The sequence below is a fragment of the Tamandua tetradactyla genome, chromosome 11, assembly GCF_023851605.1.
Source record: "Tamandua tetradactyla isolate mTamTet1 chromosome 11, mTamTet1.pri, whole genome shotgun sequence".
Lineage (NCBI taxonomy): Eukaryota > Metazoa > Chordata > Mammalia > Pilosa > Myrmecophagidae > Tamandua > Tamandua tetradactyla.
Window position 1 is genome coordinate 56,434,858 of NC_135337.1, and position 13,603 is coordinate 56,448,460.

At 37.9% G+C, this 13,603-nt stretch overlaps 1 protein-coding gene across 1 annotated transcript in view; it reads right to left on the reverse strand.

The window, feature by feature from the left end:
• The window catches only part of LRRC7 (leucine rich repeat containing 7), a 600,349-nt gene extending 587,227 nt beyond the window's left edge, over positions 1-13,122 (reverse strand). The window contains exon 1 of the mRNA XM_077120640.1: positions 13,080-13,122. Within this exon, the coding sequence (XP_076976755.1) occupies positions 13,080-13,081 (2 nt within the window). The 5' untranslated portion in view covers positions 13,082-13,122. The remainder of the gene's footprint in view (positions 1-13,079) is intronic.
• Between the last annotated feature and the right edge of the window lie 481 nt (positions 13,123-13,603).

Genomic DNA, 13,603 nt, shown 5'->3' on the forward strand with positions numbered 1-13,603 from the left:
CCCACTCTGGGCAGCTCTTTAGAGTGTCTTAATTGACAGAACTGAGTACCAGGAAATTGTGAAGGTGAAAGCTCCAGGAAAGGGCCAAACATGGGATAACTTGCAAATGGAAGTCCCTTGCCCAGATAAGTCCATACATAGTATGGGTCCCTGGGTAGCGACAACTACAAGAGGCTAAGAAGTGCTTGAGATGGGTGACTTAAACAAACCCTATAAATGGCTAACACCTGTCTGCACACCTCAGGAAACCAATTATACAAAGACCAAACATGTTTCTTCCAAACTGTAAAGCATAATGGAAAGAGTTGGACATTAATACTCAGAACAAATGGATAGGATTTCTTTTTCATGTTTTCTTTTCATGTCAAAGAATACTTAAGAGAAAACCAAGAAAGCAATATAAAGTGAGATACTTTAAGGCATACCCAATTATCATTTAATTTAAAATTTATTTTTTCCTTAAAAAGAGGTGCCAGTTATTTTCCCCATAAAATATTCAATTCATTGATAGTAATTTTAAATGGGGGTAATGTATTGGTTTGCTAAATGCTGTGGAATGCAATATACCAGAGATGGAACAGTCTTTAAAAAGGAAATTTATTAAGTTACAAGTTTGCAGTTCTAAGGCCATAACAAATTTCTAAAGGAAGGCATCCAGAGAAAGATATTTTGATTCAAGAAAGGCCTGTGTCTGTCACATGGAAAGGCACATGGCTGCTGTCTGCTGGTCCTTTGCCTTATTCTATTGCTTCCAGTTTCTGGTGCCAGTGGTTTCCTCTCTAAGTATCTATGGGCCTTCACTTAGCTCCTCCAGGACACAACTCTGGGTTCTGGCTTGCCTAGCATCTCATAGGAAGGCACATAACGACATCTGCTCGGCTCTGCATCTCCAAATGTTCATGCCTGGGTGTCTGCTCTTTCTGTCAGTACTCTAAGCATCTCCAAATATCTGCCTGAATCTCTGCCGGCTCTGAAGCAACTGTGTTTTCTCCAAAATGTCTCCTCCTTTAAATAAATCCAGTAAACTAATCCAGACCCACTCTGAATGGACAGAGTCAGGTCTCCTTCTAATCAAAAGGTCACACTCACAATTGAGTGGGTCAATCTCCATGGAAACAATCAAATGAAAGGTCTCCCATCCTACACTATTGAATCAGGAATGAAGGACATGGCTTTCCTGGAGTACACAACACTTTCAATCCAGCTTGGGTTTGTGATTAGTTTTATGAACAGATGCTCTGATTCATGTTTCTTCAATATGTTGGCCAGTTATTCTATTTCCTTCATATAAGCATTAATGTTCAACTTATAGTTGAATAGAGTAGCTCTTTCTCTCCAGGATTCCCCAGTTAACAAGTTGTACCTCCATGTACCCAGTCACTCATGTCAGAAATCTGGGAATCATCCTGAATCTATTTTTTCCCACCAATTCTCTCCCACAATCTATTCAGCAATGATATCTATGGATTCTACAAAGCATATCTCATTTCCCTCCATCTCTTTCCATTTCTACTACTAAAACCCTAGCCCCAAATACCTTTATCTCTTGCCGAAACTATTGTACACATATTGTAATTTAATAATTTCTACCTCCACTCTGGCCTTTTAAACATATCTGAACATAGCAGCCCAAGGGATCATTTTGAGATGTCCATCAATTCATGCCATTCATGTTTAAAAATGCTTAATAACTTCCCATAGGATGCAGGACAAAAATATTAAATTCTAACTCTGTTCAACAGGTCCTTAACTGATCTGGCTCATGGCTTTTTCATATTATGTCAATCTCCCACTGCTCCATAAAATCTATCCATACTGGCCTCTTTCCAAATCACACTGCCCTCCAACGCTTTTGTATATGCCATTTGACCTGCCCAGAATTCTCTTGCCCCTGCACTTTGCCTGGTTATCTCCTATTTTTAGAAGTTTTATTTAAATGCCAGCTTATCAGAAAAACTACCTCTTCTTAGTTCTTCATTATATTCATTCTCAGTACTTTGGTCTTTCTCTTCTTAGCGCTTATAACTTGTAATTATATCCTCCCCGGGATGATAAATTTTTAAGATCTGTCCACCACATTAGAATAATGTCTATGAAGACAAGGGCCACATTTGTATTCAGTCTTGCCTAGCAAAGGGCATGGCACAATAGTAAGAGCTCAATAAATATTGAGAGTGAATTAATGCATACATGAACTTGGGTGAAATTCATCAAACTGAGAAACGTTTCCAAATTCTTATAGTTATGGTAGATATTTAACTAAAAAAATTATCCTAACAATGTGCAGAATAAGAAAATATATATCACCTTAGTTTCTCTGATATCTTTGCAAATCAGAGGAGTTGTTATCAATTGTAAAGAACACTAGCATCATTCATAAACTTTCTGGTATACCGATATCCGTACGTACAAATAATTACAAATTGAGAAAGCCAAAGTGCTTAAAATCAATAAAACTTCCTGAAATCAATTGAGTTTTGCATCCTTTAAGTAATAGCTTTCTTAATTACTATAACTTTAAATATAATGAAACATAATACATTTTATATTAAGATGTAAATTACAGGCATGTTCATACAGCATTCTTCTACTTGTGACATCAGAAACTGAACACAAGGATTCCACTTTCATTAAAATTTCACCTTCTGAATTCAATGAATATGAGAAAGACAGGATGGCTAGGTTTTGGAGCAATAAAAACCTTCCACATCTTAACATAACTGTTTATTTCTTGCTCATAAGTGTTCAATGCATTTGTGCTGGGGAGACTTTATTTATTTTAGTTGTTTAAAGAGTAGGCTAATGGAAGCTCCATCACAGCATGTGCTTTTATAATGGCTAAAACAAAGGAAGGGCAAATAGTGACTTAGGTCATCAGTATATCTACTCAGAAAAGACACCACTCAACTTCTGTTCCTATTGCATCTGCCAAAGCAAATCACATGAAATCACAAGGCCATACCCAATTGCAATGTATACAGTCTTAACATTCATTCACTGGTTCATTCACCAAAGCATTTTCTCTGCACTGCACTGTTTGTGAGTTAGTTTGCTAGGGATAAAAAATGGACTCCCCTTGCCCCCCATATATGTGGTGGTGCTGGAGACAGCTGTTTAAAGAAATAATTAAACCACAAAGCTAAGGATGAAAAGCCCACATACTGAAACATCCTGAAAAGATCAACTTTAAGTGATCTTTGGGTGATATCACACAATTTGAAGCTTAAAATCATAACAACAACAAAATGTATAGCATCATGAAATCAAGGAACTTTAGGTTTCATTAAACTATAGTCATATTCAATATATTTTTCATTCAACTTAACATCCCAAAAGAATTTAACAACTTATTGGTGACCTTTCCTCAGCTTCAGCATAAATTTCTCACTTGACTTACATCCAGAAGGAGAGAACATAAAACCCATTGAATAGTTCTGGTTGCCTTCATTTTCAGTGTATATACTAGGACCTATTAAATGGATTTTTATGAGTTGGGTCTACTGTCTATAATTCTGGGCTGCCAATAAAATATTCTATCTTCTATACTAAAAATATGCTGTTTTAGCCATTGTTACAATAATCATATTTAAAATAGTGATATTAAAAACAAGAAAATATTCATGTATCACCCCAGAATACAAAGACACTTTCTTTTTTCTATATTCCTGTCTATTCTTTGCACATGATCATACAAGGAAATTCTACCAGGAAAAGGGGAAGGATTATAAAACAATTTTCCGTTCTAAAAATTATGCATAACTTCACACATGCTAGGAAGAGAAGTACTATTTGGCTTTGGAGCTGTACTGATCTCATGCTGAATCAAAGGAAGTGGCAATTGCATGCCTAATACTGATTGCAGAGAGGCTAAGATATTATTCAGCTAGCAGTTACCATTACAACATGTTTTGGGGCTGAATTAACTTTGATTAGTAAAAGGTATAGAAGATATATTCCTTGCCAACTCTTACAGAACAGAGCTCATTGCCTGGCTCAGGGAGTATATATAGGGTGGGATACTCACGTAGATAAGATATATATACGTAGATAAGATATATATAGGTGGGATACTTTCATGGAATTAAAAGGTGATATATATATATAGGAAAGGAGACATTAAACACAGGCCATACAAACCTTACTCTAACCTTTTCACTTGCCAGCACATTTTAGATTTTTAAGGCAAATGCATTCTCGATTACCAGTTGTTTTCCTAGTTTTTCCAATATTTTCATAAATAAACAAGTACTTTGTCTCAATACAGAATGTGCATCTGCTCATCCATTTATTAACTACTAAGAAAGTTTATCTTTTTTATGATTTTTATATTGGAAATGCAAGATACATAGAAATCCCAGCAGTTTCTTCCTTTACCAAAGCACAAAAGTACACAAGCTTTTGCATTTCCCTTCACAGAACCCTTTTTTATTCATACCCCACTTTGGAGTGTACTGTGTTTGTTTAGGTGATCTGCTTTTTTGTCTGCAGAAAGCAAACATTAGATATATCAGGGTAGAAAAAAGCAAGCAAGCACACAAACAAATACAAAACACCCTTTCCCTTTATATCACCTGTCCAGAGAGCATATCATTAAATAAAAATAGATATTTTGAAAGATAAAACAGTTATTACCTGTATAAACAGGTCATTTAAATCCTGGACTGGTAGCAGTCGACATCTTGTCTTATCTTTAAAACCTAGTTTTAGGACATTCAGATTTCGTCATGTAAAATGGTGTGTGTGGGATTATATTCACAGATACAGAAATATGTTCCGTTCTATCACACCCACGAGCTCCAGAACAGCGCACTGAAATCTGGTATGAATAAGAACCATTCTACAAATGAAAAGCATAGCTCATATGCTGATATATAATGCACTAATTAAGTCCTCATGGTTTTTCTTCTATTTTTAACATTACTGCTGTACTAAGAAGTTTTAACCTGCATTTTCAAGAGGATTATTAAATGTGACTATGTAGATTTATCTTGTTTTAGTCCATGTTTTTATTTAAAATACTTCTATATTCATTGTTTATAAACCAAACACAAATTTAAGAGAGCTGCATCATAATTTCAAAAATACTTCACATTTATTGCTAATATGCTTTTTTTGTAATGGTTGTTGCCTTAAGTTGTCTAGAGCCAAAGTTTCTCTACAAAGTGGACTCAGGATTTTGGCATCAGAAAATACATTAAATGGGAAACCTTTTTTTTTCCAAAAATTTTTCATGAAAGAAGAGAGAATGGAGAACTAAGTCTTAGAAAATCTATGAACAGATATTCCACAGTAGGAGGGAGATTATTATTTTAAAAGTCCCTTCAAAATGCAATTTTGAAATTTAAAAATTCACAGAAATGAGTCTTCTTCACAAATTTCAATTGTGCCATATTTCATTATCCTGATTAGAATATTTTCCTAATTAAACTTTAATGCAACATTTTACAGCTTTTGGTAAGACAACTCACTGACTGGTCCTAGTGAAATCAGCAAATTTAGAAGAGAATTTATTTATTTGAAATGAATGGAACATTTCTTGATCGAGAAATGGATTGAATGGTTTCTCCATCATTCAATATTCATTCAGCAGCATTTTACTGAAATGATCAACAATTTAAGGTTTATTTTAATTTTCATTTAAAAGATCTAGTATTCAAATTTAGAATGCTTCAAATTAGTGGAAATTAATCCCATAATTTTAAAATAAGATATGCTTTTTAAAAAATAGAATGCTTAATAGATGTTAAATTTATAGCAATAGACTTTGCCTAGACAATAAAATCAAAGTGGAAAGAAAGGCAGTTTTCCAAAAACCTTAGGCCAAAATTCAGGCCAAAAATGAAATGAAAAAGAAATGTATTTTCAGTGGTGTCATGCCTATTGAGTGTCTACATTAAATAGACATTACAGTTCCTTTTCCTCTTTCACTTTGCTCAGGTGTGAAGTACTCCAGTGGTTCCAAGGATGTGGTTTTTTACAAGCTGAGGTTCAGAGCCAGGCAATCTGGTTCCACCACTAACAGGTGTGTGACCTTGAAAGTGAAATCAAACTTACCTGGACCTCCATTTTCTCTTTTGTAAAATGAGGTCTTCTAAAGTCCCTTCCAGCTCTGAAGTGTTATGAACTTGTGTAACAGTAAGATTTTAGCTGTGTATGTGTGTGTGTGAATTGTGAAAAAGAATGAGTACAGCTGTGTGTGTATTCTAAGACACAAAACAACTGCAGCTGTATGTGTGCATGTGTGTATGTGTGTGTTGTGGCCAGTGTTTCATGATAGGTTCTTCCCCTAAGGGCATCACTAATATTTAACACTCACTTGAAGTTTAAATAGATATTTGATTTTAATTACAACAGCTTTTATAATTGTCTTAAGAAATTAATCACACTTGGAATAGGGAAGAAAATTTTTCTCATGTCTCAAATTACACTGACTCAGAATAGCACTGGACATTAAATGGAGAATATTCAATGTGATAAGAGAACTTAGGATGCCAGAGGTACATCCCCACCCCACACAAATCTGTAGGATACCTTTGGGGGTAAGAGCTACAATGTCAAGTGCACGACACGCCAGCACACTTAAGCAGAGACTACTCAAAAAATCTATTCATGTGTTTTTCGTATTTTAATTACACTTTTTTTGTGTGTCACATTCATTCTTTGAATTTGGCTGGCACATTTTTAGTTTTATGTCCATTACCTTACCCTTCTAATGGAACAAACGTCATAATACTTAGGCATCATCTCAATAAGGTTCATTTCTCTAACCTTTCTTTCCATTATCAAATAATTTGATAGTATAGATGGCCATCTATAAAATATTTTGCCTCTGCAGAAAAGTATCTGTATTTCTTCCAATATGATAATACATAAAAGCCCTTTTTGTTTAAGTGAATTAAGTCAAACAGGTCTTTTTCAACTTTTTTTCCCATCTCTTTCTCTTTCTCCCTGTGAAAATCTCATAATGATGGTGATAAGTACTTATACTAGCAGGACGTTTCCTTTTTCTTTTCTTTTTCCTTTTTTGGGGGTAGCTAACTACTCCTTTTATTTAATTAAATCCATCACTTCTGCCTCGTTGTCATACAACACTGTAACTCTTGAAAGTCACAAAATTTAATTCTCTCCTTTATTTGAGCACAAATAGAAACACCTGATTTTCGTGTATTAGTTAATCCTCTTGCTCGTCACTTAACAAATTTCTATGATACTCACCTGGGCATAGTTTAACTATCTCCTAACTTTTTTTTTTTTTTTTAAATACATGACTTTATTCATTGATTTTTTTTTTTTTTTTTTTTACATGGGCAGGCACCGGGAAACGAACCCGGGTCCTCTGGCATGGTAGGCAAGCATTCTTGCCTGCTGAGCCACCGTGGCCTGCCCCTAACTTTTAAACATGCTTTCAAAAACCACATATAGAGCAAAAATACCCTCCTGCCGCTAAAGAAACTACTTCTTTAAGATGGCAGTAAATGAGTTCTTTAAACAAAGCAAGTAGCTATTTTATTGTTAAAATATTTAAGTAGATCAGTTACTGCTAATATAAATTGCTATCCTTCATCTCTGGTAAGTGCTATTGCTTTCACATGTACTGAAGTAAAATAATATATCCAAATACATTTTAAGAAATTATTAATCAGAGAACAAAGTGATGACAATTAGTATACATAAGAAATCCTTTGTTTATTAAAATTATTTAATCAAGTTTCCATGTGTCTTTGACCAATTATAATTTTTCTCTTATGATTAATAATTTAAGTAGCATACATGATACTTCTACAGAGACTTATTTATAAAATGAATGATCATAGCTTCAAAATAGACATGACAGCCCAATGAATCAAAAATTTAAAACTTCCTTAATATACTCTGTGTGGCAGATTCTAATAGCTTATTAAATGTTTCTGTTATGAATTAATAATACCAGGAAGATAAGTAATAGTATCTTCTCTATCAATCTTAAGAAAGGGTCACAAAAAGTACTATGGTACATTGCTGCCAAAAATGTACATCACTTTGAAAAGCTGGTTCAAAATATACATCTTCTTTTATTCATTCGGAAATAGCACTATGATCCTCAGATTACATTCAGTTAACAAACATCAATTTATGCTTTTTAAGGAGTGAGCATGGTATAGAGAAAAAGGTACAGGAACCAAATGTTTGTTTAAATCTTGGCTCCATCACTCTCTAGCTATGTGACATGGATGTGTCACTTGTTAACTTTGAGACTCAATTTTCTAATCTTTACAACACTGAAAATGATGGTTCCTGCAGGATTATTTTGAAGTACCGGACTCACAGTAGGTGTTTAGCTGTTATTAAAATTATGATTTCAGGCCAGACCCTATGGTAAGAGAAGCAAGATTATCTGTGATGGTTCCTGATCACAAGAGCTCATAAATTTCTGAGCACAGTATCAGAATTCCAAGACAGGATATAAAAACATTTGTTTTATTCAAACGTCACATTAAAAAAAAAATACTGTTACCATTATGTGTGCACATGCGGGTGCACTCACAGACAAACACTGATTTGGGTCAAAAAGTTTATGTTTCACTCTTCTATTAAAATGGCCAAACCACTTTTCATGTACCATTTTGTCTTACTATTTGCTATATATTAGACTTATAAATTAGTAATTATTACTACTCCTATTTTATAGCATTAAAAAGGTGGAATATCTTACCTAAGATCACATATGATTTCTGGAGGAATGAAGGTAGTCTCAGTTCTCTTTCACTGTCTCGGGATTCTCTAGAGTATTTCTTATAATATTGGGAATATTCCTAATAATTCAAACCCAATTCACAGAACATGGCTAAAAACATCACAAAGGAAAAATATTATTGATTTGTGGTCATCATCACCCAAACTTTGTTGCTTTACAGTACCACTTCTAATTTTGAGTTTTTGTTAACAATTCATGATTCAGCATTTTGACTCATGTGAAACCTAATTATGCATCTCCTTTCTGATTTTGGGTTTGCACAAATTAAAATACAATCGATATACTATAAGGTCAAATTAAGATTTTAATACTAAAATTTCCTTTTTCTTTTTAACTGCTGAAGCACTGAAAAACCCTCTACTGAAGACTGATGGGGCCCCTAGATAGATTAAAGTGATCCCCATTGAAAAGTTCAGAGTTCTCACAAGATCCTAGGTTCCAATGAGTCTTTCCTTGGAGATATGAATTACTTAAATGGGTTGAATTGGCACAAACTAGAGGTCTGTTCTGCATCACAAAGTTGAATTGATAATTCTCCCCAAGTCTTCTCGAAAGACTCATCCAAAAAAGAATATGGATGAGACTCTATGAAACATTTGCTGTTACCTGAGACAGTATCTTTTATCAGTGGCAAGGCTGTTATTATTATTGTACTCAATGAACAGTATATATAGTCTAAATGAAGAAATCTCCCTTAAAAAAGGTATGAAATAATTCATGTGAAGAAAAAATATATATTAAGAATCCAGTTAGGATATAAAATAATTCCAATGATATTTTATTAATAGTTAGTGTCTTTATGTCCTCTGTTTATTTGGGTATGGGATGAAATGATAATATCACTGAATGTGTGACTCATCATTATATTGAAAGCGCAGGCATCCAGGAAATACAATTATAGTATTAATAGGTGTAATTTTGATATATCAATTATAAAGTAACTTATTTTCAATGTTCATCAAGGGGTGAGTGGATAAACAAATTGTGGTACATACATACAGCAGAATAGCATTCAGTCATAAAAAGGAATTAGTACTGATATGTGCTACAACCAGAATGAACTTTGAAATCATTATGCAAAAGGTTATATGTTGTATTATTTCAATTATATGGAATATCCAGAATAGGTCAATCCTTAGAAATAGAAAACAGATTGGTGTTTTCTAGGAGGTGGGGGGAGGGAGAATGAGGAGCAGTTACTTAATGGACACAAAGTTTTCTTTTGTAGAGATGAAAATGTTTTGGAACTAGATAAAAGTGGTAGAAGCACAACATTGTGAATGGACTAAGTGCCACTTAATTGTTCACTTTAAACTTAATTTTATATTATGTCAATGTCACATTAATAAATATAAGTAACCTATCTTCGAGTGTTCAATTGTTTCAAAAAGTGGACATTTTAAGTCATCACTAAAAAGACCAGCTTTTATATCAACTATTACCATATATTTGAATTGAAAATAAGATCTAAGAAATAACCCTGGGAACATGACATCATGGGGACAATACACTCTTATAATGATTTTCATAACTAATATTAATATTAACTTATTCTCACAATTTTTAAATTCCAAACTAACAAAGACATAGATACACAAAACCACTTCAAGCTAGGTCTTCTATTCTATAGAGGAAGTAGAAATATTAAAAGCTTTTAAAAGAAAGGGTTATGATAATTTAATTAATAAAATTTAATTCCATCCCAAAGCAGTGCAAAAAAAAAATCTGAATAAATCGTGACTACTTTAATTGGCCAGGTTTCCTTTCTTTAAGGAGTTGTTTCTAATTCTGAAGCTGCATATGTGCAGTCACACGTGATGGAGAATGTAGGGGTTGCCATGGTAAGTACACATCTTTTCTTGGACAGCCAAGTCTAAAAATGCATAAAGAAACTCTCACCTCATATGATACCATGGAAATTGACTCTGCTTTCCCTAGCATGACATATTGTATGATGCAATGCAGCATAGACAGAAATAGCCTACATTTTAAAACTTCAGCCCATTAAGATGGCTTATAAAACCTGATGGGAAGAGAAATTAAAAAAGCAAATCTACAAGCCAGGTAATGCTAATTAAGCAGTAGTTTTGGACACAAATTCCACTTCCATTAAACTGCCAAATCATCAGACTTCAGGACATTCCACAGGCCTGAGAGAGCTCCAGGAGTCCAAACGCAGACATCACTGAACATCAACCCCAATGTACTTTAGTCCTATAACTCTTATTTTTAAGGAAAATAAAATTATTCCTATATCTCTACTTTCTCATTCTCTCCCGGGTGCCATCAACGGTTTGCAAGAAGCAGTGACATGCCTCCACTATACTGCTTTCTTTAAAAAGATCTCCTGGTGGCTGACTTAGAGTCCTGGAAGTCAGCTTTCAAGACGCCTCCCTGGATGGAGGCGTGACACCTGGACTGGGGAGGTGGCAGAATCTATTGCGAACCGCAGCAGGTTCTTAGGAGCTGGAGAACCCACGTGTGCATGGACTGGAGAACTTTTTAACCGCCTCTCCCAAAGGGAATGCCTCATTTTAAATAGGGCTCTGGATGGGGCGGCTGGAGGGAGGTGGGGAAAGGGCACTGACGGAAGATTACAAGCCCTTTGCAGATATATCTACCTGGGCTTCTCTTCCTGTGACTCTCGCCTTCGGCCAACTTCGTTATTTTTTCCTTTTACAGGAGGAAAGCAACCTGGATGCCGAGCATCTCATAGGCTCAGCTTGAAACAAAGAAAATCGAATTCCTAATACTGTATCTCTCTCGTTAGAGAGATCACGTGTCCTGCTCTCGCTGGAATGCACTCTCCTCGCCCACGCTACAAAATCTCTATTGTGCTTAGAAATTTTGCCCAGGTTAAATACGCTCACATACAAATTGCTTTTTCATCTATCAGGAGAGCCACATTTCAGCATATACAGGTACACATATACGTGCTGACCCAGTTAGCACTGCAGGGTAATTGGATGTGTTGAAAATGCATTGGGAAAGTAACCGAAAAGAGCAGGTGGAGGACTTGTGTGTCTTACTGATCCCCTTTTTTTTCTCATTCCTCTTGAAGGTGAGCTACGAAAGGAGCGTGGGAGTTGCAGATGGTTGCCTTCGAAAACGATTACCAGGAGTTGTGAAAGTGACCCCAACCCTACTCCGACTTGCCTTGGGCCCTCTATCCCAGCCCTGTCGCTTTGTGACTTGTTGGGGAGGAGAAAGAGAGGGAGGAGTGGGCGGAGGCGGGTCCTTTATTCAGCCCTGATGGCTGAGAAGTAGTGTAATGAAGCAATTTTGCAAGCATCTCCGTTATTATGAAGTCACGCTATTTTTCAAAAGCAATCAGTTGAGCCCCCACTCCCCATCCCCTTTCATGACTGCAAACATAAAGACTAGAGACCACCGGTGGCCAATCTAATTGTCTGTGAGCCAGGGTGCCATGATTACCGTAATGCTAATGTGCTTCCCTCCCTCTTTTCACGTAAGACCTGAACTGCGTCCTGCATCCTTAATGACTCCAGAGGAAGACGCAAAATGCTGAAGGGAGCCCAGCGCTGCAACTGGGAATAGTCCAGGTTCACCGGCTTCGCGGTGCAACACAAAGGAGCTGTGGGGGCAGGAGTTGTCTAAGCTTAGGGGGCAGGAGGCATCGTTCTCGCTGACTCTCAGTGAAAGCTTTCACTCCATCGCTCCCCACTTCAGTCTGTCCTCCAGTCTTTCATGCACCTTCGTCCCCCACTATCCCCCCAACCCCCACCCCTTCTCTCGAATCCCCAATGACATAAGGATCTTCTAAATGTATTTTTCAAACAGATATCAAGTCAGTAATACAATACCTTCTAGAAAAAAAGGGCGACTGAGACCTGCCACAAGTGTGTGTGAGTTTACGGGTGTGTGTGTGTGTGTCATGATCAAACAATTGCTTCATCTCTGAGACACCTCCAGGAAAAAGGCTGACTGGAGATACCCGAGATAATAAAGAGGAGCTAAGCCTAACCTCAGCACGACAAACAGTCCCAGCGCCAATGCCCAACACTAGCCCTTTTCCTTCTTTTTCGCAGTATGTAACCCTTTAGGGTCCCCTCCCAGCCCAGGCTACTCGGCGTTCCCATGCACCCACACAAGTAGCACCCTATTTCTGAATGCCCCGCAACCTACCTCCCACATCACCGCCACCTCCGCCGACAACCGAGCCAGCAGCTCCCAGAGAGCGCGGGAGACTCCCACCCTGCCCACCCACCCCGCCCCCGGCCGGCCGCTCGGGTCCCCCACCTCGCGCGCCTACGATCGCTGCGGCCGGAGGCGGCGAGGCCCCCGCAGAGCCCCCTCGGCCACCGCGCGAGGGTGTACTACTCACATAGCAGGCGGGAGAAGCAGCCCATGTGGTTCTCGAGAGCCGTGCAAGCTGCAAGGGTTATTCCTTAAAGTGTTCCGGCGTCCGCAGTGAAGTGGGCGCGAGGGTCCTCGGAGGAGGAGGAGGAGGACGGCAGAAGAGGAGGAAGAAGAAGAGGAGGAAAATAAGGGGATCCCAGGCGGTGCCACGTTAGACCACGACGCCGGTGCCCTTCAGGTGGACGGCTGAAGAGGTTCCCGCCATGAGCCGCCGAGGGAAAGCCCGAAGCGCCAGCGGGAGAAGCGGGCGCGCGTCCACTCCCCAGCCTCCGCCAGCCCTGCGCGCCGCGCTAGCGACCGCAGAAGCGGCAGCGGCGGTGGCGGAGGCGCAGCTTCGTCCCCACCCCCCAGAAGGCTCCACAGACAATAAATCCTGGGCGGAGAAGAGACGAGCAGGAAAGCCGAATCGTGCACCCAACTCCGAGCCGCCCCCCCTACCCCTGCCGGCTGCCGAGCCTCTGCGGGGCGAGGATCCCCGGGGGCCGGGGC